The sequence below is a fragment of the Pezoporus occidentalis genome, unplaced genomic scaffold (genome assembly GCF_034315485.1).
Source record: "Pezoporus occidentalis ecotype Australia unplaced genomic scaffold, CSIRO_AGI_Poc_V1 ctg72, whole genome shotgun sequence".
NCBI classification, from domain to species: Eukaryota; Metazoa; Chordata; class Aves; order Psittaciformes; family Psittacidae; genus Pezoporus; species Pezoporus occidentalis.
This window is the reverse complement of record NW_026916072.1, coordinates 3,516,407-3,540,061: the sequence shown is the minus strand read 5'-3', so window position 1 is coordinate 3,540,061 and position 23,655 is coordinate 3,516,407. Positions and strand designations below refer to the sequence as shown.

Genomic DNA, 23,655 nt, shown 5'->3' with positions numbered 1-23,655 from the left:
CAGCACCGCGGCGGCTGCGCCCGCACCGCCTGCACCCAGGGGAATACACTGTGATGAGCGTGCCCCACAGCCTGCAGCGAGACCCACAGCCCCTCCTGCCCCATGGCAGCTGGGGGCTGCAGCCCCACACGGCCGTGGGGCAGCGCCAGGAGGTAGAATCAGTAACACGGCATTGTCCGGGATGCGCCTTGCCCTGTCTGCGGCTCAGCGTGTGCCGGGGCCGGAGCGAGCCCAGGGCAGGGATAGGGATGGGGCTGGTGCTGGCTCGGCCCAGTGCAGAAGGGCTGGTGTGGGGCAGGAGCAGGGCGAAGGGAGGGCAGAGCCAGGGACATTTGCCATTCCCGCTCCAGGCACTGGGGAGGGGGGGCAGGACCCCACCGATGGCACAAGCTCCACCGCGGCTCCTGCAGCAGCAGCCCAGGGCTGAGCCCCCCTGCACCAGCTCATTGTGCCCATGGCAGCAGCCACTGCCTCTGCCACTTCCAGCTGCCACCAGCAAAGGCTTTGGACATCCCAGTTTAATCCCTCACCAATCCCAGCTGGAGCCCCTGTCTCCAGGGGCGGTGGTGCGGGCCTGGCCGGGTGCTTCACCTCCGCTTACCACACAACGTCCACGCAGCCCCCGGCAGCCTGCTCCTGCGCTACAACATGTTGTAGTACGCCATCTCCTTCATGGCCTGCTCCGTCAGGGCGTGCTCGTCCGGAGGGTTGCCCACCCCCCCATAGCCATAAGAGTTCTCCTCCTCGAAGTCGTCCATCTCCTGCTGCCCGTCCAGCTCGGCGTGGTCGGCCCCGGCCAGTTCCATCATGGGATCTAGGATTCAGCACAGGGACACCGATGAGGGACTCGGGTTAGAGCCCAAAGCTCCCCAGGAGCCACAGCTCTGCTCAACCAGGGCACTGGTGGGGGGATCTCGGCTCAGAGGATCCCCAGGCATGCACCCAGCAGGGGTGGGGTGATGGCAGAGCATGCCGGAGCGGAGAGCTGGCATCGGCGTGCTCACTGTGCCACATGCACCCATCCCACCACAGGGACAGGGAGGCATCCTCCCAGTGCAGCCCCTGCCCTTGCACCCCCGCACTGGCTGAGTTGCCCGTGGTGAGGAGGAAGAAAAAGGGCAGGAACGGGGGATCCTGCCGGGTCCCCCCAGGGCACACTCGAGGCAGGCATCAAGCTGCTGGGAAACCAAGGGTCTCCAGCTCTGCCCCCATGACGCAGGGGTGGCTCCGCTGCATGGATACTGCCACAGGAGCTGTCCTGGTGCTCCTGAGGCCGCAGCATCTCCTGTCCTCGCTCAGTGTCCTTGGGCAGGTACCGAGGGGGCAGCCGGGGCAGGAGCAGCAGGATTTACCCTCCCACCCTGCAAAACCCCCGACCAAAACCACCAGGACAGCGTCACGAGAGGGCACTGTCCTGTCGGGAGATGCTGAAACCTCAGCAGCTCCTTGAGGAGCTATTTATTAACATTGTTTAATGAATTATTAATATTAATCTTACTCCCAATCCCATTCGCTACCTTTCTACGGAGGACGGTGGTGGCTGGGGACACAGTGATGTCACCACGCGGTGCTGGCAGCACGAGGGCAGCCTTTGGGTGACGGACATGAGGCTGCCAAACTCTGCTCATCAGAGCTGCCGCAGCGCAACCCAACTCCCCAGCAAGCAGCCGAGAGCCGGGAGCAGCCGCAGCAGGGGGAACCACAGCACCGGCCACAGCCTGCACCCACCTTGGCTGTCCAGGCTGATGTCCATCACGCCGTGCTTGACCTTCATGTGCCGGCTGAGGTTGCCCTTCAGGTTGAACTTGCTGGAGCAGTAGGGGCACTTGAAGGGCTTGCTCCCCGCGTGCAGGTGCATGTGTCCCAGCAGGTTGTACATGCGGTTGAAGGACTTCCCACAGACCTGCGGGCAGCGCTCCCGTCACCGAGAGCTCCCCACGGCACCGGGACCCACCACGACCTGACCCTGCGGCACCCATTGAGAGACGGGGCTGCTCCCTCCTCCCCGCTGCGGTGGGGGGGCTCTGCTGGTGCTGCGGGAGCTCCAGCACCCCTAGTGCTCATCAGAGGGGCAGCGGTTGTCCTCCTCCATCACTGGTGCCCACCGCTCAGCTCGGAGCAGGCCGATGAGCTGTTCGCCCGGGCGAACAGAGGGAGGCATCACAAAGCTGCTTTCCTGCGGCCGAGGACTCAGCCCAGCCTGGCCGGGTTTCTCCGCAGCACACAGCACCAGGTACTGCACTACCCCCCCCGTCCCCGGGTCTGCTGAGCCTCCCGGGCCCCCCGTACCTTGCATTTGAATGGCTTCACTGGTGAGTGCACAATCATGTGGGTCTTGAGCGTCTGCTTCTGCACGAAGGTCTTGAAGCAGATGTGACACTGGTAGGGGCGGACGCTGGTGTGAATCAGCATGTGCCGCTTCATGTTGGCCTGGAGGGTGAACTCGCGCCCGCACACCTCGCACTTGAACTCCTTCACGCCCTGCAAAGGGTGTGAGAGCCACGGGCAGAGCCTGGCCCCGGGCAGGCAGCAGCAGCCACGGGGTCACTGCACAGACCCCACTGGAGCTGGGCACGGCGCAGAGCAGGGACCGCGCTCCCCAAGGGCGGCCTCCTCACACTAAGCTGAGCTCTGGGGACTGCTGTGTCTGCCTGTGGCAGGAGGTGGGACTGGATGAGTGCTCAAGCCAACCCAGTCGGTCATCCTGTGATTCTGTGACTGTCGGTGGGCTGGAGCCCAGGAGCTGGGGGCGGATTTACCCTCATCACCTCATCCGCAGCTTCCCCAGATCATCTCCTGCTGCCCTCTCCTCCCCTTCTGCAGGCGCAGAGGGCACCACTGAGCTCAGGGCCACCCCTGTGCTGCCCCATGGCAAATTCCCTGGGGCAGGACCCTGCCTCCCGCCTCAGCCCCAGACAGGCTCACCCAGCCTGGAAATGTGTTTGCAGCCGGTATTGAGTCAGTGCTGTGGAGCAAGAGCAGGGAAGGAGATGGGGACTGCAGGTGCCAGAGCCCGTCCTTACCCATAGTGAAGCCCATTCACTGCTAAGCAGTGGCCCCAAGAGAATGAACCGGGGTGCCTCTGCCACCCGCAGCACCCGTCTCCCAGGGCTCCGGGTGCATGGACACCTCCCTCCCCCGGTACCCACATCCAGAGGTGGCACATCTCCTCCACGCATATCCCGGGCAGCATCCCCGGGTGCCCCATCCCCTACCTTGTGCGTGAGGGAGTGCTGCTTGAGGTGGTGGATCTGGCTGAACTCCATCCCGCACTCGGTGCAGACGAAGGGCCGGACGTTCTGGTGCTTCAGCATGTGGTTCTGCAGCTGGCTGCGGTAGTGGAAGGACTTGCTGCACTCCAGGCACTGGTAGAGCGTGGGGCCCTGGTGCGTGGAGAGGTGCCGCTTCAGCTGGGTGAGCGTGGAGAAGTCCAGCCCGCACTCCACGCAGACGTGGCAGCGCCCGCTCTCGTGCTTCACCTCGTGCGCCTTCAGCTCGCTGGGGTAGGCGAAGCCGCGGCCGCAGAAGCGGCAGCTGTAGGGCTTGATGTCGCTGTGCAGCAGCATGTGCCGCTTGAGGTGGCTGGTCTGGGTGAAGGCCTTGCTGCACACCCCGCACTTGTGGGGCCGCGTGCCCTGGTGGGTCAGGAGGTGGGTCTGCAGGTGGCTGGGCTGCTTGAACAGCTTGCTGCAGTGCGGGCAGGAGTGCGGCTTGATGCCGTTGTGGCCCAGGATGTGCGTCACCAGGTTGTACTTGGAGGTGTAGGACTTCTCGCACATGCGGCACTGCCAGCGCTTCTGCCGGTCGCCCGCCTCCACCAGGTAGGAGTCGTCGATCTGCACGTTGATGTCCAGCCGGTCCAGCTGCGCCTTCTTGTTGCGCTCGCTGGTGGCTCCGGCCGGCTCCAGCTCGCCCGGCTCCTGCCACCCGCAGCCGGGCTCGCTCTTCACGGGCTCGGGGGACGCGGGGGCCTCGGCCTCGCCGGGGGACGTGGCACCCGCCTCCAGCGTGCACTCGGTCCTCAGGGCCCCCGTGGGGCCGTCCGCTCCGCCAGCCCCACCGAGGCGGCGCTTGGAGCCCTGCAGCTCGAGGTGCCCGTGCCGGCGCAGGTGCCGCAGGCGCCGCGGCTTCCTGCCGAGGGCACCCAGGTCGATCATCTTCACGGCGCTGCTCTGCACCGCTCGCTCCGGGCCGGGGTCCTGCGGCGGGGCCCGACGCCCGCGATGCCGCTCACCCTCCTCCTCCTCCGATGCGGGCACCGGCTCCTCACGCGGGGCCTCGTCCTCTGCCCGCTCGCTCTTGACCTTGGGCACCAGCCTCACCGGGGGCCGCTTCCGCCGCCGCGCTTGCTTCTCCAGGGGGGACCCTGCCTCCAGGGCGTCCTCCTCCTGCCCATCCCCGGCCACCGGGCCCTCGCCCTCCGGCTCCACCGCATCCAGCAACTCCTCGCCCAGCGCCGGGAAGAAGCCAGCGGGGCTGACGGTGGCACCGAGCAGCTCGTTTTCCGACACCAAGCCCAGGACCGCAGCCTGTGCCAGGGACAGCACCACCACCGCGTCCGTCTGCGTCCCGCACTCCGTGAAGCGATCCATGTCTCGCCGCCTGCCTACGCTGTCATGGCTGGGAGGGACAGACATGGGGGTTAGTGGGGGACGCTGCTCCATTCTACCCGTCACCCCTTTCCTCACCACCGACCACAAACCCCAGACCGACACGGGTGTTGCCAGCATGGGTACCTGGCACCATGAACCCCAGCACGGCCCCGGAGGCCTCAGCTGCGCAGGGAGCGGGGAGCCAGGCTGTGGAGGGGCAGCTCGGCCCCATAGCCACTGCTGGCCAGGCTGCTGAACCCTGAGGCTGGGATCGGACTCCTCACGTGCCCCAGAGCTCCCCAGCAGCACCCTGGCCCCAGGCATTCATGCAGTGTGCGGACAGCAAGAAGCCACATGTGCTGTTCTGCCCCACGGTCCTTGCAGGAGCAGGGAGCAGCAGCCAAGGGCACAGGGAGCTCAAGGAACCAAAGCCCAAAGTGGTCAGGAGAGGGCTGCGTGGTCAGTTCAAACCCTGTAACAGCCTCGGCCCTGCAGGCACAGAAGAGCTGCTGGTGTCTCACTGCCTCCCACCAGCACCAGCCCACAGCCAGCCAGCAATCCAAGGAATTCCCACTATAAACTATCCGGGAATCTGGGATAGCAAAGCATGGCAGAGCTGCAGGGCAAAGGGGAGCAGGGCAGGCAGTGATGCAGGCACCGCGGGCACGCTGTTCCACCATCCACAGCTGGTGGCTGCAGGTTCCCTGCTGATTCAGCCTGGGAATCTGGGAGCAGAGACCACCGGACAAAGCAGAGCAGAGTGAGCGGAGGAGCAGGAGGGTGTGAAGGCACAGGCAGGTCTGGCAGTGGGCACCGGGAAGGGCACAAACTCCCTTCGGTTGTGTTCTGTGAGGATTAACCAACACTGCGAGAACGTGCTCGTGCTCGGCTCCCTCGTGCCCGTGGGCCTGACCCCCTGCAGTGGGTCCCGAGGGATGCAGAGCCCCATGGATGGGGTGGAGGCAGGCACTGGGAGGGCCGCCAGCAGATGGAAGCGGGGAGGCTGCTGCTTCCTCCCGCGGCCGGGAATGTTCCCCTAAATGTAATTATTTCTGCAGCTACAACAAAGGGGAGTCCTACGGGGGAGGTAAAGCAGGAATCAACCCTAAACCCGACTGCGCCGCCAGCCCGGAGCACCCGCATGGTGCGAGGCGGGGCCGGGCTGAGGAGGGCAGGACCCCACCGCGTCCCACAGCCAGGCTGGTTACGGGCTGCGGGACGAGGGGCTGCAGGCACCTGCCTGCTTCCGCCGGGCCCCGGTGAGCCTGGGCTGTGCTTTCCCCCGTCCCCCCTCCAGCCCCCGTGCAGAGACAGGGAGAAACCGTGTGCCGAGAGGAGGAGGATGGGGGGGGGAGGAAGAGGATGGGGAGGGAAAGGGGGAGGGGAAGTGCGGAGGCAGTGAAACAAAGCAAGAAGTGGAGGAGGGCGGTGGTGGGAGGAAGAGGAGGAAGTGGCTGAGGAGGTGGCTGCCAGCACCAGGATCCCTCTTCCCAGGAGGCCCCCGGCTGCCTGGGCTCACCAACGCTATCACCCGCAGCAGGGTGAAGGGCCCTTGTCTCCCTCCTCCTCCTCCTGGTGCCCCCCACAGCGCACCACTGCTCGAACATCCCAGCCAGGCTGCAGGGGATGGAGAGGTTCCTGCTTCCCTGCTCCAGCTTCCCATCTTGCACCGTGCCCATTCATCACCTCCGTGCACCCACCCCACCCCACACCCTGAGCTGGGTCCCAAATGGAGGAGGTGATGGGTGCTGAGTGGCCGGAGCCGAGCTGCTTCCAGGGACCATGGTGTGAGCAGTGCTGCTGCCTTGGGATCTGCTGCTGGAGCTGAGGAAGCTGAACTCATGGAGCCTGCTCCAGGGCTCCCAGCACAGGCAGGGCAGCAGGTCCCTCTGCTCTGCCTGGGTGAGCAGAGCCCAGCTGGGAAGCTGGGAGAGCCTCCTCATTTGGCCTTGGGCTTCGTTCTCCTTCTTGGTTTGGGCAGTTTCTGGTTCCACGCACACAATGTCTCAGCCCAGATCTCTTGTCCCAACAACCACTTAGAACAATAAACATGCTGATCCCGGCTGGACCAGAGCGCTCCGATTGATCCTGCCATGGCAGGTGCTACCAAGTGCCATGCAAGGACAACCAAGGGCAGCACAGGATCCAGCCAGCACTGCAGCCAGCTGGCAGCAACCAGGACGGGACCCGACTGCTCTCCTCCATCTACAGCAGTGCCAAGGGAACTCCCCAGCACAGCTCCAGGTCTCTGCCCCGAGCACCATGAGGTGAATGTGGAAGCTGATGGAATCACATACATATGCTCCAAGAACAGCACTGGTATGCTTTAAGAATCATCGAACCAACCACATTAGAAAAGATCTTTAAGACCATCAAGTCCAACCATCACCCCAGCACTGCCAAGGCCACCAATAACTCCCGGCACTAACAGAACCATCTGAAGCAGAAGGAAGCAAGTGCCGGATTCCTGCTTAGGGCTGAGCCAAAGGCCTCGTGTTGCACCATCCGCTGCACAGTTCCTGTGAGTGCGGGGCCCAAGGGCTTGAGGAGCCGCTGCACAGGCACCACAGGGGAAGTGGCACCAGGATGACGCTCCTGTTTCACTTCCCGCTCTCGCTTCCCTGTTCTGCCTCCCCAGGTCCTGTACAGCTGGCTGGAAACGCCGTTTCCCAACACACTGCAATGGAGGCTGGGTCACAGATTTCAGCCTCCCCTAGGAGTCACACCAGCACCGCAGGGCACTGGGGTCTCTGCTGTCCCTGCCGCAGGGATGGGTGGGAATCAGAGAATCAGACTGGTTGGAAGGGAACTCAAAGCCCCTCCAGCTCCAGCCCCTGCCACGGGCAGGGACCCCTTCCACTGGAGCAGCTTGCTCCAAGCCCCTGTGTCCAACCTGGCCTTGAGCACTGCCAGGGATGGGGCAGCCACAGCTTCTCTGGGCACCCTGTGCCAGCGCCTCAGCACCCTCACAGGGAAGAGCTTCTGCCTAAGAGCTCATCTCAGTCTCCCCTCTGGCAGGTTAAAGCCGTTCCCCTTGGCCTCTCATTCAGGATTCTGTCAGCCCATCTTGGCACAACAGTCCCAGCATTGCTGCAGTGCCAGAGCACCACGCCGGGTCTCCAGGATGCTGTAACAAGTGAACTCCATCCTGTGTGGAAAAGCAGCCCCATGAGGGCTGCATTGCCTTGATAACGTCCCAATCAACACATCATCTCCTTCGTGACAACAAAAGGCACCAGTAACGACCAGCATCAGCAGCCCATTTGTCACCAATTCACAGTCCTTCCGGGGGCAAGAATCCAGTGCAAAAATAGCCCTGCTGCTGCCACGGTTTCTCAAAATCCATTCCGCGAGCACCCCCGGTCCCTGCCGACAGCGGTGCAGCTCCGGTGAGGTCCTGATGCCTTCGGCCCCCCCTCACCCCCCTTCCCTGCCCGCTCCCTGGGCAAAGTCTGTCTCTGTCTCGCTATGTGCAACGCTGAGATCCCATTTTGAGGAGGAGCTGCCACAAGAGCAACTCCTTCCCGTCCCTGGCTCCGGCACTGGGTCCTCCCAGCCTGACCCGGCAGGTTTTCACTCATCAAACTCGCCCATCCCTGCCCATGGACCACCGCTGGACCTGGACCTGGACCCGGACCCTCCTCTGGGCTCAAACCAAACCCTCAGCTCAGGCTTAGGGGCTCCTTTGCTGGTGGAGACACTCACTCGCCCGCACCTCTCCTGCGCGTGGAGCCCCACGGGCGCTCCTGGTCCATCCGCTCGGGAAGCGGCGTGCGCCGAGCTCCCGGTGCCCTTATCCGTGCCTCCGATGCTCAGAGGCGGGAACATCGCAGCGGGGCCGCGGCAGCGGCTCCCGTCCCTGCTCCTCGGGGGTTGTGAAATGGGTTCTCTCTCTCTCGCGTTCCTCCTCCCACCCGGGACGTTCCAGTCCTGCTGCAATCTCTCCTCCACTCCCCACTCTGCCCCGGCACACCCTGAGCATCCCGCCCTGCCCCGGCCCGGCCGCCGCCTTGGAGCCATCATCAGCTCCTCACCAGCCCCTCCCAACCTTCACAAGCTCATTTACATGGCTCTCACCTCCTCAGGGGGCTTTACTGCTACTTACCTCTCACCTCACCCAAACCCCTCTCACCTGGAGCCTCTCACACCAGGCAGGTCCCTCCCGCCGCAGCCCTCTTGCCCCTCAGTGCGTTTCCTGCCCGCTTCCGTATTTTCCGGGGCTGCATCAGACCGAGCCACCCATCCCGGGACGCTTTTCCCTGCGCTGGTTTCACTCCCTTGGTTTCACCCATCTGCACCCCCACCTCGCACCCACGCCGCCCCGAGCTGAGCCACAGCAGCCACCGGTGCTGGGAATGGGACTCACGGCAATAATCCTGACTGGAGCAGCCTAAACACAGCACATCTGGGACAGGAAAACCCTGGTGCATGCACAAGGGGTTTGCTGCAAAGACCAAGATCTGACAGGGGAGACCAGAGCAGACCCCCTTGCTCTCGCAGGGCGCCATCCTGGCTGATATCCCCTCTAAGGCTGAGGCTTCAACTCCTGCAGACCCTTGTTTTCCTGCCCAGGGCTTGTTTTCCACCAGGCTCCATTTCCTTCCCTGCTCTCTACACCAGGTGAGCAGTCCCCCAGCCCTCCCTGCAGGAAAGGACACCAAGGGCCCCCGAGGGTTTGTGCTCTACCTTCCTGAGGAGCAGTGACCCCTCAGCCGGGGCTGCAGGAGCCTCCTCGCTGCCGCTGTGCTCCGTGCTCCCTCTGAGGTACGTGCAGGCACGAGCGGGTGCCAGGGCCCCACTGGTACCGGCAGTGGCTTCTCTCAACCTCACCCCACGCCTGTCCTCAGCATCATGGGCTGTAGGAGAAACCAACAGCACCGCGGGAGGACCTCAGGGATTTGTCCCCACAGAAAGAAAACCGGTGCTGTGACCAGAGCAGCACCATCGGGCTGTCCCGCGGGGGCACATAGCACCCCCATACTCCTTGGCTTTGAACTAGTGCAGTGGTGAGTCCTGGGGCTACGGGACCCTCACTGCGGGACCCCTTTGCAGGACCCCCATTGTGGGACCACCCTGCCGCAAGCTGCCCGCAGCTCTCGGTGCAGGGCACAGACAAAGCCTGTGGAGCACCCAGGTCAAACCTGAGCATAAATGGGGCTGAAGACGATCGGCTGCAGTTGAGCCTGTTGGGTGGCCTTGTAGGGGTAGGAGGCATTAAAGCTTTCCAGCCATTTCTATCTGAAAATGGGCGATCAGCATATGTGTAATACTTGGGAGATAGCTCTGATTTTATGTTTCTTCCTTTCTTAAAAGCAGCTTTCATTTAAATTTAATAAAGGAAACATCAGTCTTTCATCTCCATTTTCTTTGCTGTTTGCACATGAAGCTCCTCAAAGCATCCACCAAAATTTTAAACAGAAAAATAGGCTTTTCTTGAAAATCACAACTAAAATGGTCCCTAAAACGGACCCAGGCTGTTTGTCCTGCACCGGCCCATGGCAGAGCCAGCACCACCGCAGTGACCTCCACCACAGGTGAGCCAGGCTGCAGCGAGGAGCCAGAGGTCTGAGAAATGGGAACTGATGCGTGGGGCCGGGGGCTGCTGCCCAACGAGCTCCGTGTTGTGAGAGAAATCCAAACTATTCTTAAATCCACCCAGTCCACGTCTCCACGTTAGAGACCACCTCCATTTCTGAAGGGAAACTCTTGTTAATGGCTCCTCTAGAACAAAGAGGAAACCTACTTGTGAGCTGATCAGAAAGCAGAACTGCTCCCTTCAGCTTTGGCTACGCTGACAAGGGAGGATGTGCCTCATACCACGTGTACCATGTGAATGAGCTGGGGGCTTTGACACAACCTAATTTGCTGCATGAGACAGAACCCCAGCCTGGTTTGGGTTGGAAGGGACCTCAAAGCTCCTGCAGCTCCAACCCCTGCCACGGGCAGGGACCCCTTCCACTGGAGCAGCTTGCTCCAAGCCCCTGTGTCCAACCTGGCCTTGAGCACTGCCAGGGATGGGGCAGCCACAGCTTCTCTGGGCACCCTGCGCCAGCGCCTCAGCATCCTCACAGGGAAGAGCTTCTGCCTAAGAGCTCAGCTCAGTCTTCACTGTTTGTTTCAATGATGCCAGGATTTGCCCTGACCTGACACCTCATTTCCATGGGGAAACCCTTGCTCCACACATGGGAATTGGGCACCACTTTGCTCAGTGTTCTGGTACGGGATGCTCGGCTGTCCTTGCGCACTGAGTACCAGCCCGGTGCTGGCACATGCAGCACCTGGGCTGGCACTGACTCAGGTGTCCACAGCTGAGCTCTGGCACTGCGGTCCCAGCACACACAGCACCTCGGTGCCATCCTCCCTGTGAGCAGGTCGCTGCTCTGCCCCCTCGGCCTCACCACTGCCTTTCACTATCTTTGCCACGCAGCAGCTACATCTGGAAGGGGAACACCAGTACCAAGGCTGAGTGCAGGGAAGGGCTCCCGCTTCACCAGCCCTCCAGAAGATCCCTGTGCTCAACTGGGAGCGGGTGCACGTGTCATCACTTCCAAGGGCTGGGGAGGTTCCATCCCGGGGAGCCCCAGGTGAGCAGTCAGCCTGTGAGGAGCAGCCGGTGCTGCCCACGGCAGAGCTGCCCTCCCGAGCACTCCCAGAGGCAGCACCCACCGACACGGGACATCCCGCTCCCCAGCCCGTGGGAATCGCTCTCCTCCTCCTCCAAGTGCAGCCTCCATCCCTCCCTGCCCCCAGCAGCCTGCATCCCTCCGTCGCTCCCTCATTCTTCCCGTTTCCCTGGCAACGCCCATCTCGTGCTGGAGATCTGTCCCCTCTCTCCCTCTTATCTTCCTCCTTTCTCTTTCATCTATCTCCTAATCTCCCTCTCTATCCCAAACCCCCATCCTTGGCTTCCTTTCTTTCTCTCTCCCTTTTCATCTCCTCCAACATCATCTCTATCTCGGGGTTACAATTATTTGAATCTCACTTTAAAAAGAAACCAATCCACTTCATGAAGTGCCCGCCCTGCTCCCCGCAGCCCACCCGCACGTACAGGACCCCTGCCCATGCCCAGGCACGTCACTGTGCTCCAGCACGGCCTCTCCAACCTTCCTCGGGCTAAAAGTGATGGGGCACAGGGCACTGGCTGAACATTAGAGACCTGATTGCGCTGGTTTGGCCGTGGAAGCATGAGCTGCCCAGGGAGGACAGGCTCTGCCGGGGCCTGGGGGTGGTTGGAAGGAGCAGGGAAGCCTGGATCACTTCCCAGGGCTCCCGTGTCGTGGTGGGCAGCTCAGCAGGCACCCATCTGAGCGGGTTCGTTGCCACACGTGCGCTCCCTGCACCAGGAAACTGCTGTGCAGGGATGGACCGAGCCAAAGCAAACACCGGAGCCATGGGTGGAGAAACCTCCCAGAGAGGATGTCAATGTCCGAAGCAGCACTGGCAGGGAGGATCCTATCAGCCCCCAGGTGCCGCCCCTGGCGAGATCCCGGAGCTTTGCTCAGGGGCACAGCAACGCCTCTCCTTCATCCTTCAAGGCTCTGAGCCTGATCCATCAGCACTTCTGCCCAAGCAGCTCTCCAGAAGCAGGACATTGGAGCTGCTGGGAGAGCTGTCCCGGCGCTAAACTGCGTGTGGGGAGCAGCAGCTCTGGACAGCCTTGTCCTGCTGAGCTGCGCGGTGTGACCACACCAGAGGGAAGGGATGGGACCCACAGGGACCTGGAGAGGTGGGACCGTGTGAACCTCACGAGTTCAACCACACCAAGTGCAACAGCCTGCCCCTGGGTCAGGGCAATCCCCAGCATAGACACAGGCTGGGAAGAGAACGGACAGAGCAGCCTGAGGAGAAGGACTTGAGGGTGCTGGTTGATGAGAAGCTCCCCATGACCTGGTTTCAGTGTGACCACAGGGACAGGGAGACCTTAGGCAGAAGCTCTTCCCTGTGAGGGTGCTGAGGCGCTGGCACAGGGTGCCCAGAGGAGCTGTGGCTGCCCCATCCCTGGCAGTGCTCAAGCCCAGGCTGGACACAGGGGCTTGGAGCAAGCTGCTCCAGTGGAAGGGGTCCCTGCCCGTGGCAGGGGTTGGAGCTGGAGGAGCTTTGAGGCCCCTTCCAACACAAAGCAGTCTGTGATAACCGGTGTCCAAAGGTGAGCAGTGGCTGGGGTCAAGGGGCTGCTCCTGCCTGGACCCCACTCTTACAGCACGAGCACCCACAGACGTCCCCGTGCTTTAAGGGGGTCTTTATCTGCGGTTTGGGACCAGCAGTGTCCGTGGTGTGGTAAGGAGCAGGGACGATTCCCACCCCAGGCAGCCCTGTGCCGTCCCAGCTCACTTCAAAGGCTCCGCACTGAAACCTTGCTCTCCCTTGGAAAACAGTTTTCTGCTTTTAAGTGAAATAAACAGGGGAAGGAAGACTTTCAAGTTCCTCCTCGCTGCAGCGGCTCCGCAGCACAGAGTCCTTTCCTCTCCGAAAATAGAAGAGCTATTCAAAAACGATGCAAGGAGAAAAAAAGGAACTGAATAGAGGAAAAAGGAAAGAAAAAAATGGAGCCCCAAGGGGGTGGGGAAAAACAGAATGAAAAGACAGCAAAAGTAAAGAAAAGGGATGAAAAATAAAGGAGGGGGAAGAGAGAGACAGACAGAGAAGCTTTGAAAAGAAAGAATGCTCCCAGCCTGAATACAGTGTGCATGAAAAAAAGAGCGCTTGAAAAGAAACAGCCAGATGAAATGACCTCTCATTCAGCGCCCGTGCCAATCACCACCACAATGTAAATCCTTTCTTCTTTTCTGCATTCTCTCTCTTTCCAGCGGGGGCAGAGGGAAGAGGAAGAAAGGGGAGTTAGTTCTCAGCATAGGAGAATAAATCTGCTTTGCTAACTCCCTGAAAGACGCGGAGCTACTCCCAAAAGCACCTCTCCCAGGATCACACATGCGGCTCTGGGAAGGACCATCCCCACCATCGGGGCTCCCAGAGGAAAACCCACCACCCGGGGAAAGCCACGAGCAAAGAGCCAGAGAAAACCCCGCTGTGGGCACAAGGGTGGCTGCGGAAAGCAGGCGGTGCCAGAGATCTAGGTCAAACCCCAAAGCCTGCGTGGAAAGATGAGGGATGGTTGCGGTGGATGCACAACCCAGTTGTGGTCAAGGGTGGTCCAGGGCTGCCCCTTCACCCTGCAGACCCCAAACCCCTCCGCACATGGAAGCAGGTTCAGACACTGCGGCCAGGAGAGGCCTGATGGGACCAACAAAGATGTCCCATGTGGGGGACCAACAAAGATGTCCCATGTGGGGGACCAACAAAGATGTCCCATGTGGGAGCCCAACAGAGCATCACTGCTGCCCTGGCACCGGTTAATCATAAACTGCCTCAAAGCAGAGCAATAAACGTGGCTGGAGGTCAGAGGAGCCGGCGCACGAGCACCCTCACAGCATAACCCGGCCGGCTGGTTGGGAAAGGGGAGAAACAACCAACGTGTGGTGAATGAGAGATGTGACACCCCAAAGGGATGTGAAGCAGCCCCTCAGGGTGCAAGGGCCAAGGGCAGACCCCTACTGCAGGATGCCAGTCTCACTTTGAAGAGCATCGCTGCCCCTATCCTTGGGACCAGTTTTAATGCAGGGGCTGCATCCCCAGTCAGCTCTGCTGGGCCCGGAACACGGTCACTGTGGCTGAAGGGTCACTTAACGCGTTCCCAAGTGAGCCAGCACCCACGGGACATCCATCTCCATGAGCACACCAGCACCAACTGCAGTGTGCTCCTGGTAGAGGGGAAAGATCCCCGATAGGGATGAGCCTTCGAGGGGCAGAGGAGCGCAGCGCTCCCAGCTCAGTGCCGCAAGGAATTGCCTCCAGCACACGGAGCATCCCCTGCAGAGCTCAGGGTGACACCAGGGAAACGCTGGATCACAAACACACCGAGTGCAGCGTTCACCAGCCCGCGGGGAAAGGACGGAGAAGCAAAGCCTTTGGGCAGCCACCAGATCCGCTCCCACCGCGCCAGGCACCAGGCTGGGCCCTCTGGGAACGTCCCAGTTCCTCCAGTGAACGCTATGGGAGGCCTCACAGCATCGCCCTGGGAACAACCCCGAGCGCCGAGCTGCAAACACCGCCCTGGTTTCCGATCCACGAGCTTCAGGGTTTCAGGTCCTGTCCCACGCAGCTGGGAGGTGCCGCTGGGGCACACACAGTGCGGGAGAGGGGAACGGCCACGCAGCTCCAGGGAGTTCCATCGGCTGCAGCGAGGCGGCTCCGGCCCCTGCCTGCACACGTTAGGGTTCATAGGAATGGGGCTGACGCCCCACATCACCTTCACCTCCTCAGAGCTCCAAACAGGCTTCCGAGCACCAATGCACCGGCCTCATCCACGGCCCCTGCTCATGCACCAGAATGGTCCCAAGCCCCCAGCACGGAGCAGGGGGAACAGAAAGAGCCTGGTTCAAAACACTGAACTTGTCATGAAAGGAACAAAACCTCCTCCAGCGCCGAGCTGAGCCTGACCGAGGTGAAGGGTGCCACACGGTGACAGGCAACGCTCCAGCCAGTGAAGTCAGTAACTGGTATGGAAAACCCCTCTGGATCCGGGGGCACGGCGCCTGCCTGCACCCGATGTCCCTCACGCTCCTGGTGACTGCCCTGGGCACCCTGTGCCAGCGCCTCAGCACCCTCACAGGGAAGAGCTTCTGCCTGAGAGCTCAGCTCAGTCTCCCCTCTGGCAGGTTAAAGCCATTCCCCTCGGCCTGCCCAGGACCCTGCAGCTCCCAGACACAAGGCCCCTGGCACTGTGGAGGGTGGGAATGTTCGTCCCTTTTACTCTTCCCTATCACCATTTTAACACGGATCTCCAGGGCTGGGCTGGCCACAGGCGTTTGCCTTTGCTGTGGCAGCCCCAGGGCCTGCTTTGACCCCCCTCAGCCCCTGCGTTCATCACAACCTACGTAAGTGCCGTACTTTGTGCTCTCTCCTCTCACAGCGAGAAAGTCCTATAAATACAGCAAATACTCAGCTGTTGAAATAATTTGCTTATGTGTGTCCCCTGTTGAGAACCATCAAATGAAACCGAACCACTCAAACCCCCATAAATCACTTACTCTGCAGACAAGATCTGCAGTTTCCCTGACAGGCTTCACCAGCACGTGCTGAAGGAGGAAGAACCTCGGCAAAGACCCTTGAAGCCACCGATGGAGAAAGCAGAAAGAGACGTGAGCAAGGACAGGAGCCTCCCGCAAACAGCCATGGAGGAGACACAGCAACAGCTCCAGAGCGATGCAAGGGGCGCACCGGGGGGGCAGATTGAGCAGTGCCTGCACAGAGCACGGAGGTGTTTGCTTCCCTGTGAGGCGCTGGCACAGGGTGCCCAGAGAAGCTGTGGCTGCCCCATCCCTGGCAGGGCTCAAGGCCAGGTTGGACACAGGGGCTTGGAGCAAGCTGCTCCAGTGGAAGGGGTCCCTGCCCGTGGCAGGGGTTGGGGCTGGGTGGGCTTTAAGGTCCCTCCCAACCCAAACCAGGCTGGGGTTCTGTGATTCTGATATTTAAGCTCCTACTTCACAATGCCCCCGTTTTGGAGGGCTGAGGGGGCAGTACGAGAGAGCAGGAAGTCCTCTGTGAGGGAAGACTCTCACAATCGCCATGGATTCCCACCCTGGTTAGGAACAGGAGCCCACTCCCTGGAATACCCATCCTTGCAGCTCATTAACTCCTCCCAAAGGCACCTCCGCGCTGGATGATCCCAGTCTCCCCCAGCCACACTCTGCATTGCCCAGTCCCAGACAAGCAGGGCCGGGCTGCCTGTGCTGCACCATGGCCAAATCCACGTCCAGGCTGTGCCAGGCCTTAGACTGGAGCCGCAGTGGGTGCCGGTAGCGGAGCCATGGTGCTGCAGCGTGGTGGGGCAGCAGCGTGGCAAGGGCAGGCGGCCGAGCTGCGGCAGCCCCAGCACGGGGCAGTGGGGACAGGCTGAGAGCGGAGGGAGGGAACGGACCCGGGAGCACCCAGTGCGTGCGGGATGTGACACAAAAGCCGGGAAGGGGCAGGGGAGAAGCGACCCAGTGTGATGGGACGAGCTGAGGAACAGGGGAAGCGGAAGAAGAGGAGTTTTGATTTTAACCGAGTTCTCTCATTGCATCACAGGGCCATTTAAATGTTGCACCGAGGTTGTTTTTCTCACTCACAGAGTCCCAGGGCCCTACAGATCCCTGTTATTAGATGTTCCCCACCAGAACGAGCCTGCTCACACCCATCACAGCTCACACAGCGCATCAGAGGGATGCTCACTACCGTGATCCCCAACCGCTGCCACCCCAGGCTGGTCTCAGACCCTTCCCCATTGCTCATGCTGTGACCAGCCAGCCCCTGCCTGAAAACCTGGTGGCATTCCCCATGGCATCATCCCTCTTGCTGTACTTAGAGAGCAGCATCCCGTCCATCAGCACCTCCAGGCTGCATCCCAGAACTCCTCAGCAACACTCAGACCTGATTTATGACTGATTCAGGGCATTTATAGCCTTGGAAGGTGCGGAACAGCTACAGGTTTCCCTCCTTCGCAGGTCACTGCTCAGCTGCCCGCAGGAATCCCACCATTGCTGCTCTCCACTGCCCTTCGCTCCCTGAGCATCACCTCTGGGGTAAACCCGGACTTCACGGACTCCCCTCACATCCCTCCCCACCAGCACTGTGGGTGCTGAGCAGCACAGGGCGCTCTGCCCTGCACCTCCTGGTGCCTCGCCCTCCTCATCCTCCCTCACACCAGCACATAGCAGATCCTGCATGCTCAGGGACTCCATGGTCCGTGCCACCGGATCCCACAGCCTGAGGCTCCCCCGTGCCCAGGAGCGGGTCTGACCATCCACCAGCCCCAGTTCCCCATTCCTTGCTCTCAGACCAGCACGGCCCCAGTGCCGCTTTCACCTCCCCAGCCTGGGGAGGGACTTTGCCAGCTGCAAGCTAAGACCAACATATTGGGGCTTTAAACCATCTGCAGGACTGCGATGCTGCTCCAGGCTCCCAGCAGTCCCCAGGCTGCAGGACACCCCTCACTCCAGGTCAGCATCCTGCACGGCCTCCGGTGCTCCCGTGCCCTCTGATCCCTTTTCATCCCAGGAATGAGCCTCAAGAAGTTTCACCTGAACTTTCCACAAGTTTTTCCTTACCCTGCACAAAGGAGCAGCCTGAACACTGCCCATCTCCCCCATCCTCTGCTGTGGAATGAGACATGCCTGGAGAAGGAAGGAAGGAAGGAAGGGTGGGAGATGAGGCTTTTCTTCCCACTTGAGAAGGTTCACAGTGATCCAGGATCTAAACGAACAAGAAGCCTCAACCCTCACAGTCACCTTTCCTTTCCCAAACCTGGGATACTTTGTGGAGAACACAGTTCAGGTGCTCAGAGGAGTGGGACCATGGTGACAGGATGAGGGCTCCGCAGAGGCTTCGTGCTTGCAAAGCGCATGATGCCTGCACGTTGTTTTCATTAGAAATACGTTCCTGTCCCTCTCGTGCTGGGCAGAGCTGAGGGCAGACCAGGGAAATTTAAAACTCTGTTTCTCCCCCTTAATTTAAAGTTTGGGGGAAAAAAAACCTGTGTTACATGTTGGGAACCCAGGGAGGGATCCCGCTCCTCCATCCAAACCAGGGCAGGAAGAGCTGCGCGAAGAGCCCCTAAGTTTCTCAGACAGAAACGGCTCCAGCAGGAGCATCTTTCCCGGCTGAATTCCTGCCCCACGCCTGGGGGCAGGAGTGTGTTTTTTAGGGAAAGACTAAGGATGAGCCAGGTCCCTCAGCCAGCACAAACACCACCGCGACATGCGAGGAAGGAGGAGAGCTGCGCACGGGGCTGGGGAGGAAAAAGTGGGACAGGGACAAAAGGAAAAGCCTCATCACCAGATCCCAGTCCTCTGCCCCCAGGGTCAAGCTCAGGGACCTCCATGGGGACCACAACATCCTGAGGGCTCCTGGCACATCCCAGCACCACCCTTCACCAACCACACTGCGCCAAGCGTGCCCTGGGACGGTATCTGGGATGCCTCATGTGCTGCCCCTCGTGCTGGTGTGCCCGCACCCGGGCAGGGGTCCTGCTGGCAGGGACAGGAGCTGCGCTCATGGGTCAAGGGGACCCAAAACCCTCGGAGGGAATATGACACTTCCAGCTGCACGGCAGAGCAGGATGGTGGCCGCGCTCCTCCCTCTTCACACTGCGTTTCCTGAACTAGTTTATGAGCAAAAAACCTTTGGATTGAGGTCCAACGAAACCAACTGAAAACACGGTACTGGAGGTCAAACCCAACCCTGCCAATGCCACAGAACAGATGCAGGGAAGATGCCCCATATCCCTCTGCTGCAGGTACCCACATCTGATCCCCCCAGTCAGCTCCCAGGTTCAGGCTGGGGACGTGTCCCAGTGGGCAGCAGAGCTCAGGTTATCGTGGTCTCAGTTACCAGTTCAGAGGGATGGGATGGGATTGCTGTTCGAGAGGGCATCCATGGAAGCCCTTTGCAGCAGAAGAGCCCGGCCCAGCCAGACTGGGCTCTGCTGGTGTTGGCTCTCACTAAGGGGGATGCACAGGGGTCTGGTCCCAGCCCTGCAGCCCACTGCAGCCCACGCCTGGAGCGGAGAACCCCAGGCCCTCCAAGGGGATGCTGAGAGGAGAGCCCCCAGGAAAGCCAAGGGTGAGGGGCTGTCTCCAAGCTCAGACCCATTTGTTAAACTCCTGCAGCCAGCCCAGGCTACCTGCACCAGCCCTGCTGAAACCAGCACCACTGGAACACGCAGCACCACTGGGCTGGTTCTGAGCAGCTGGAGGAGACCCTGCCGAGCCAGGTTTGGGATCACAGTGTGGGATCCTGTGAGGTCACCCACTGCTGGACCCAGACTGGGACCTGGCAGGAGGTCAGGCTCTGGGATGCGCCTTCCCCTCCCATCACAGCCCTGCCTGCCCACTCAGCGTGCAAGGAAACTCCTAATGATTGACTTCTTAATTAATTATAACTAATTTAACCACCGCATCCTGTTGATTACAGGAGCTGCACAAACAAGAGTTTCCCGAGCAGGGCCGCAGCAGACAAAGCAGCCCCCGGCCCAGCAGCGGTGCTGTGCCCCCTTCCGCGAGATCCCCCCTGGGGCCATCGTGGGGCTCCGGCCCCGGGAGCTCTCAGGGTGCCTCTGTAACGGACCTGCCCGGTGGGGACAGGGCAGTGGGGACCCCCAGAGCCACCCCCAACCCATTTCATTCCAGCCCCCGACCCGCTGCTGTGTGTGGGGGTCACACTGGGACGGCCGGTCCCCGCTGCCTCGAAACTGCCCCCGGACTTGGGGTGAGGTCCAGGGGGGCTCCCCTGCTCTGTCCCAGCCCTGAAGGGGGAGAAAGAGGGGCCAAGGATGTTGGGGGCACCCCGGGGTGCTGCCGGCGCCCCTATGACATCCCCCTAGCACACCCCACACCCCCGCTTGATACCCACGTGGCCTCCCGCCGCCGCGCCCGGTACCCCGGGAAACGGGAGGGGTTGGCTCGGGGGGGGGGGGGGGGGGGGCTCCCCCGTCTCCCGGTACCGGCCCCGCGGCCGGGACCCCTGCCCCCCCCCCCCCGCCGCCCTCCCGCAACTTCCCCGGCCCCGCGGCCGCGGAGAAACTTTTGTGAGCGGCGACCGGGAAACTTGGCGGGGAGCGGGGGGGCGGGCACGTGCGGGGCGGCCACCGCCACCGGGACCCCCCCGGGGTGCGCGTCTGTGCGCGCTTCCCGCTCCCGTCCCTCCGCCGCCATCGCGCCCGGCTCCGGTCGCGGGAGAAGGTGGAAGGGAACGGGAAGGCGGCGGCTCCCCGTGGCCGCGGACCGGCGGGGGGGAAAGAAGGGGGGGGTTGGGGGTGTCCGGTCTGCTCCCCCCTCCCCGATTGGAGCTGGGGGGTCCCGCGGCCGGGACTCACCGTGCGCTCCGCGGGGCGGCGGCGGCGGGTGCGGGCCCGGCGCTGGGTGCGCAGGAAGGAAGCGGGAGGGACCGCGGCTGACGTGAGGGATGCGGAGCAGCGGCTCCTCCTCGCCCGGCCCCGCCGGCTGCCCTTTATCTCCCCGCCGTGCCCCCGCGCCCCTCCCGGTTCCCCGAGCACCGTGACCTCCCTCCCGCACCCCGCACCCCCTCGCCGGGTCCGCCCTCGGTACCGGGTGCGGGGAACAAAGCTGCGGGGCGCGGCTCTGCTGTCGGTAATGGGGATGGGGCTGTCTGATGGCCCCCCCCAAACCATCCCCTTCGTGGTCCCACCAGAGACTCCTGGCCCCTTGGTTTTGAGGGGGGATCTCCCCATTAAAGGATGCTTGGGGAGTCACGCTGCATCCAGGGGGGACCTGGTGGGTATCAACAGTGATAGGAATATGGGAACCATAATGTGCGCCTCAGAAACCTTGGGGAGGGGGGGGGGTGATGGTGTCACAACAACTGGAAACGGCCTCCCCCAAAAAAGGGATGAGTGGGATTTGGGATGTTGGGGTGCTGGGGGGGTGCTGGGCACCCCCAGATGCTGGATAGGGCTGTGGTGGGTGGGAGAAGGCAGCAGGTCTGAGGCTGTACCGAGGGTCTGCGAGCAGCACCCTGGCTCCCCCTGCGAGGAGGACGAGGGTCTGGGCCTTGGGATGAAGGTGCACGCAGAGACCACTAGATTCGGCTGGAGCGGAGAGAGGATGCAGATTCTCATCTCCATGGAAGCAGGAGGGGCCGGACAGACGGATGGCAGCAGAGTTATTGTGGAAGCGCAGCCCTTTGTCTGGCAGCTGCTGCTCGGCTCCACTTTGGGTTTTTCTTGCATTCTTGGGTGAAAATCACCTCACCAGCCCCTTCGAGCTGCCCGTGCCCGCAGCGCCCTGCACCCTCCAGCCACGCATCCCCTGGCCCGCGCCTGTGCTGCGACCGGAGGAGCAGAGAGCAGGCCCGGTGGATGCAGCCCCTGGAGCCACCGTCTCCCCAGGTCGCAGCCGTGCCCCCCCTTCCGCGCCTCTCTGGGGCCCGGTCTGCGCCCCAAAGGTGCGGGAACACCGGGGGCTCGGAGCCAGCGGCGGCGAGAGCCGCTCCTTTGGCGTCCCGGCGATGCTCCGGCACCCCCGGAGGGAGGGGCAGGCACAGGGAATGCCGGGCGGTGGCGTGAGGCAGGAACGGGCTCGGCACGGCCATGGGCGGTGCAAACCGGGGCGGCGGAGGTGGGAGCAGCCGGCAGCCAATCAGAAGAGGGAGACTGCAGGAGCTGCAGGAGCCTCAGCCAATGGGAACGTGCAGACGCGATCCCGTCGCTGCCGCCGCCGGGGCTAGAGGCGCGGGGTCGTTCCGGTTGGAAAGACCCGGGGATGATCCGGTTCCCAGCACTGCCAGGGCCGCCACGGAGCCCCCGGTGACCGCCCCCCGCCCCGCGGCGCCCAGCCTCGGGCCCAGCGCTCACCGGGGAGCAGCGCCCAGCTGGTGCGGCGCGTCACCCAGCACAGCCAATCAGCACGCAGAGATTCAATCCTCACCCAGCACAGCCAATCAGCACACAGAGATTCAATCCTCACCCAGCACAGCCAATCAGCACACAGAGCTTCAATCCTCACCCAGCACAGCCAATCAGCACACAGAGCTTCAATCCTCACCCAGCACAGCCAATCAGCACACAGAGATTCAATGCTCACCCAGCACAGCCAATCAGCACACAGAGATTCAATCCTCACCCAGCACAGCCAGTCAGCACACAGAGATTCAATCCTCACCCAGCACAGCCAATCAGCACACAGAGATTCAATCCTCACCCAGCACAGCCAATCAGCACACAGAGATTCAATCCTCACCCAGCACGGCCAATCAGCACACAGAGCTTCAATCCTCACCCAGCACAGCCAATCAGCACACAGAGATTCAATCCTCACCCAGCACAGCCAATCAGCACACAGAGCTTCAATCCTCACCCAGCACGGCCAATCAGCACACAGAGATTCAATGCTCACCCAGCACGGCCAATCAGCACACAGAGATTCAATGCTCACCCAGCACAGCCAGTCAGCACACAGAGATTCAATCCTCACCCAGCACAGCCAATCAGCACACAGAGATTCAATGCTCACCCAGCACAGCCAGTCAGCACACAGAGATTCAATTCTCACACAGCACAGCCAATCAGCACACAGAGATTCAATCCTCACCCAGCACAGCCAGTCAGCACACAGATATTCAATCCTCACCCAGCACAGCCAATCAGGACACAGAGGTTCAATCCTCACCCATAACAGCCAATCAGGACACAGAGATTCAACCCTCACCCAGCTCAGGCAATCAGAAGGCGGGGACACGATCCTCACCATCTCAGCCAATCAGAAGGTGGGGATTCGATCCTCACACAGCTCAGCCAGTTAAGGTGTAGAGATTCAATCCGCAGCCATCTCAGCCAATCAGAAGGCGGGGACGCGATCCTCACCATCTCAGCCAATCAGAAGGCGGGGACGCGATCCTCACCATCTCAGCCAATCAGAAGGTGGGGATTCGATCCTCACACAGCTCAGCCAGTTAAGGTGTAGAGATTCAATCCTCAGCCATCTCAGCCAATCAAAAGGCAGGGACATGATCCTCACCATCTCAGCCAATCAGAAGGCGGGGACACGATCCTCACCATCTCAGCCAATCAGAAGGCAGGGATTCGATCCTCACATAGCTCAGCCAGTTAAGGTGTAGAGATTCAACCCGCAGCCATCTCAGCCAATCAGAAGGCGGGGACAGGATCCTCACCATCTCAGCCAATCAGAAGGTGGGGATTCGATCCTCACACAGCTCAGCCAGTTAAGGTGTAGAGATTCAATCTGCAGCCAGCTCAGCCAATCAGAAGGCGGGGACGCGATCCTCACCATCTCAGCCAATCAGAAGGTGGGGATTCGATCCTCACACAGCTCAGCCAGTTAAGGTGTAGAGATTCAATCTGCAGCCAGCTCAGCCAATCAGAACGCAGGGACACGATCCTCACCATCTCAGCCAATCAGAAGGCGGGGACATGATCCTCAACATCTCAGCCAATCAGAAGGCGGGGACACGATCCTCACCATCTCAGCCAATCAGAATGTGGGGACACAAT

The 23,655-nt window shown here is 61.5% G+C and overlaps 1 protein-coding gene across 3 annotated transcripts; it reads right to left on the bottom strand.

Moving 5' to 3' along the window:
* Positions 1-502: 502 nt before the first annotated feature.
* On the bottom strand, positions 503-20,629 carry ZNF710 (zinc finger protein 710). Of its 3 annotated transcripts, none has more exons than XM_062642695.1 (5): positions 20,503-20,629; positions 3,216-4,620; positions 2,290-2,481; positions 1,729-1,903; positions 503-814 (listed from the first exon to the last, which is right to left on the bottom strand). In XM_062642695.1, exons 2-5 carry the CDS (start codon positions 4,590-4,592, stop codon positions 642-644), a joined length of 1,917 nt encoding a protein of 638 aa, XP_062498679.1. In that variant the 5' UTR covers positions 4,593-4,620; positions 20,503-20,629; the 3' UTR covers positions 503-641. The 3 variants fall into 3 exon arrangements, with proteins under 3 accessions (XP_062498679.1, XP_062498677.1, XP_062498678.1); XM_062642693.1 differs by lacking the exon at positions 20,503-20,629 and adding an exon at positions 8,308-8,540; XM_062642694.1 differs by lacking the exon at positions 20,503-20,629 and adding an exon at positions 8,298-8,424.
* Positions 20,630-23,655: the final 3,026 nt, after the last annotated feature.

What these genes read in the sequence shown, in the direction of transcription:
- ZNF710 (XM_062642693.1), bottom strand. Translation starts at nt 8,420, where the DNA reads ATGTTCCCGCCTCTGAGCATCGGAGGCACGGATAAGGGCACCGGGAGC. An exon ending in GGGCTCCACGCGCAGGAGAG is followed by an intron (nt 4,621 to 8,307) that starts GTGCGGGCGAGT and finishes TGTCCCTCCCAG; the next exon opens with CCATGACAGCGTAGGCAGGC. An exon ending in TGAAGCCATTCAAATGCAAG is followed by an intron (nt 1,904 to 2,289) that starts GTACGGGGGGCC and finishes CGCTGCCCGCAG; the next exon opens with GTCTGTGGGAAGTCCTTCAA.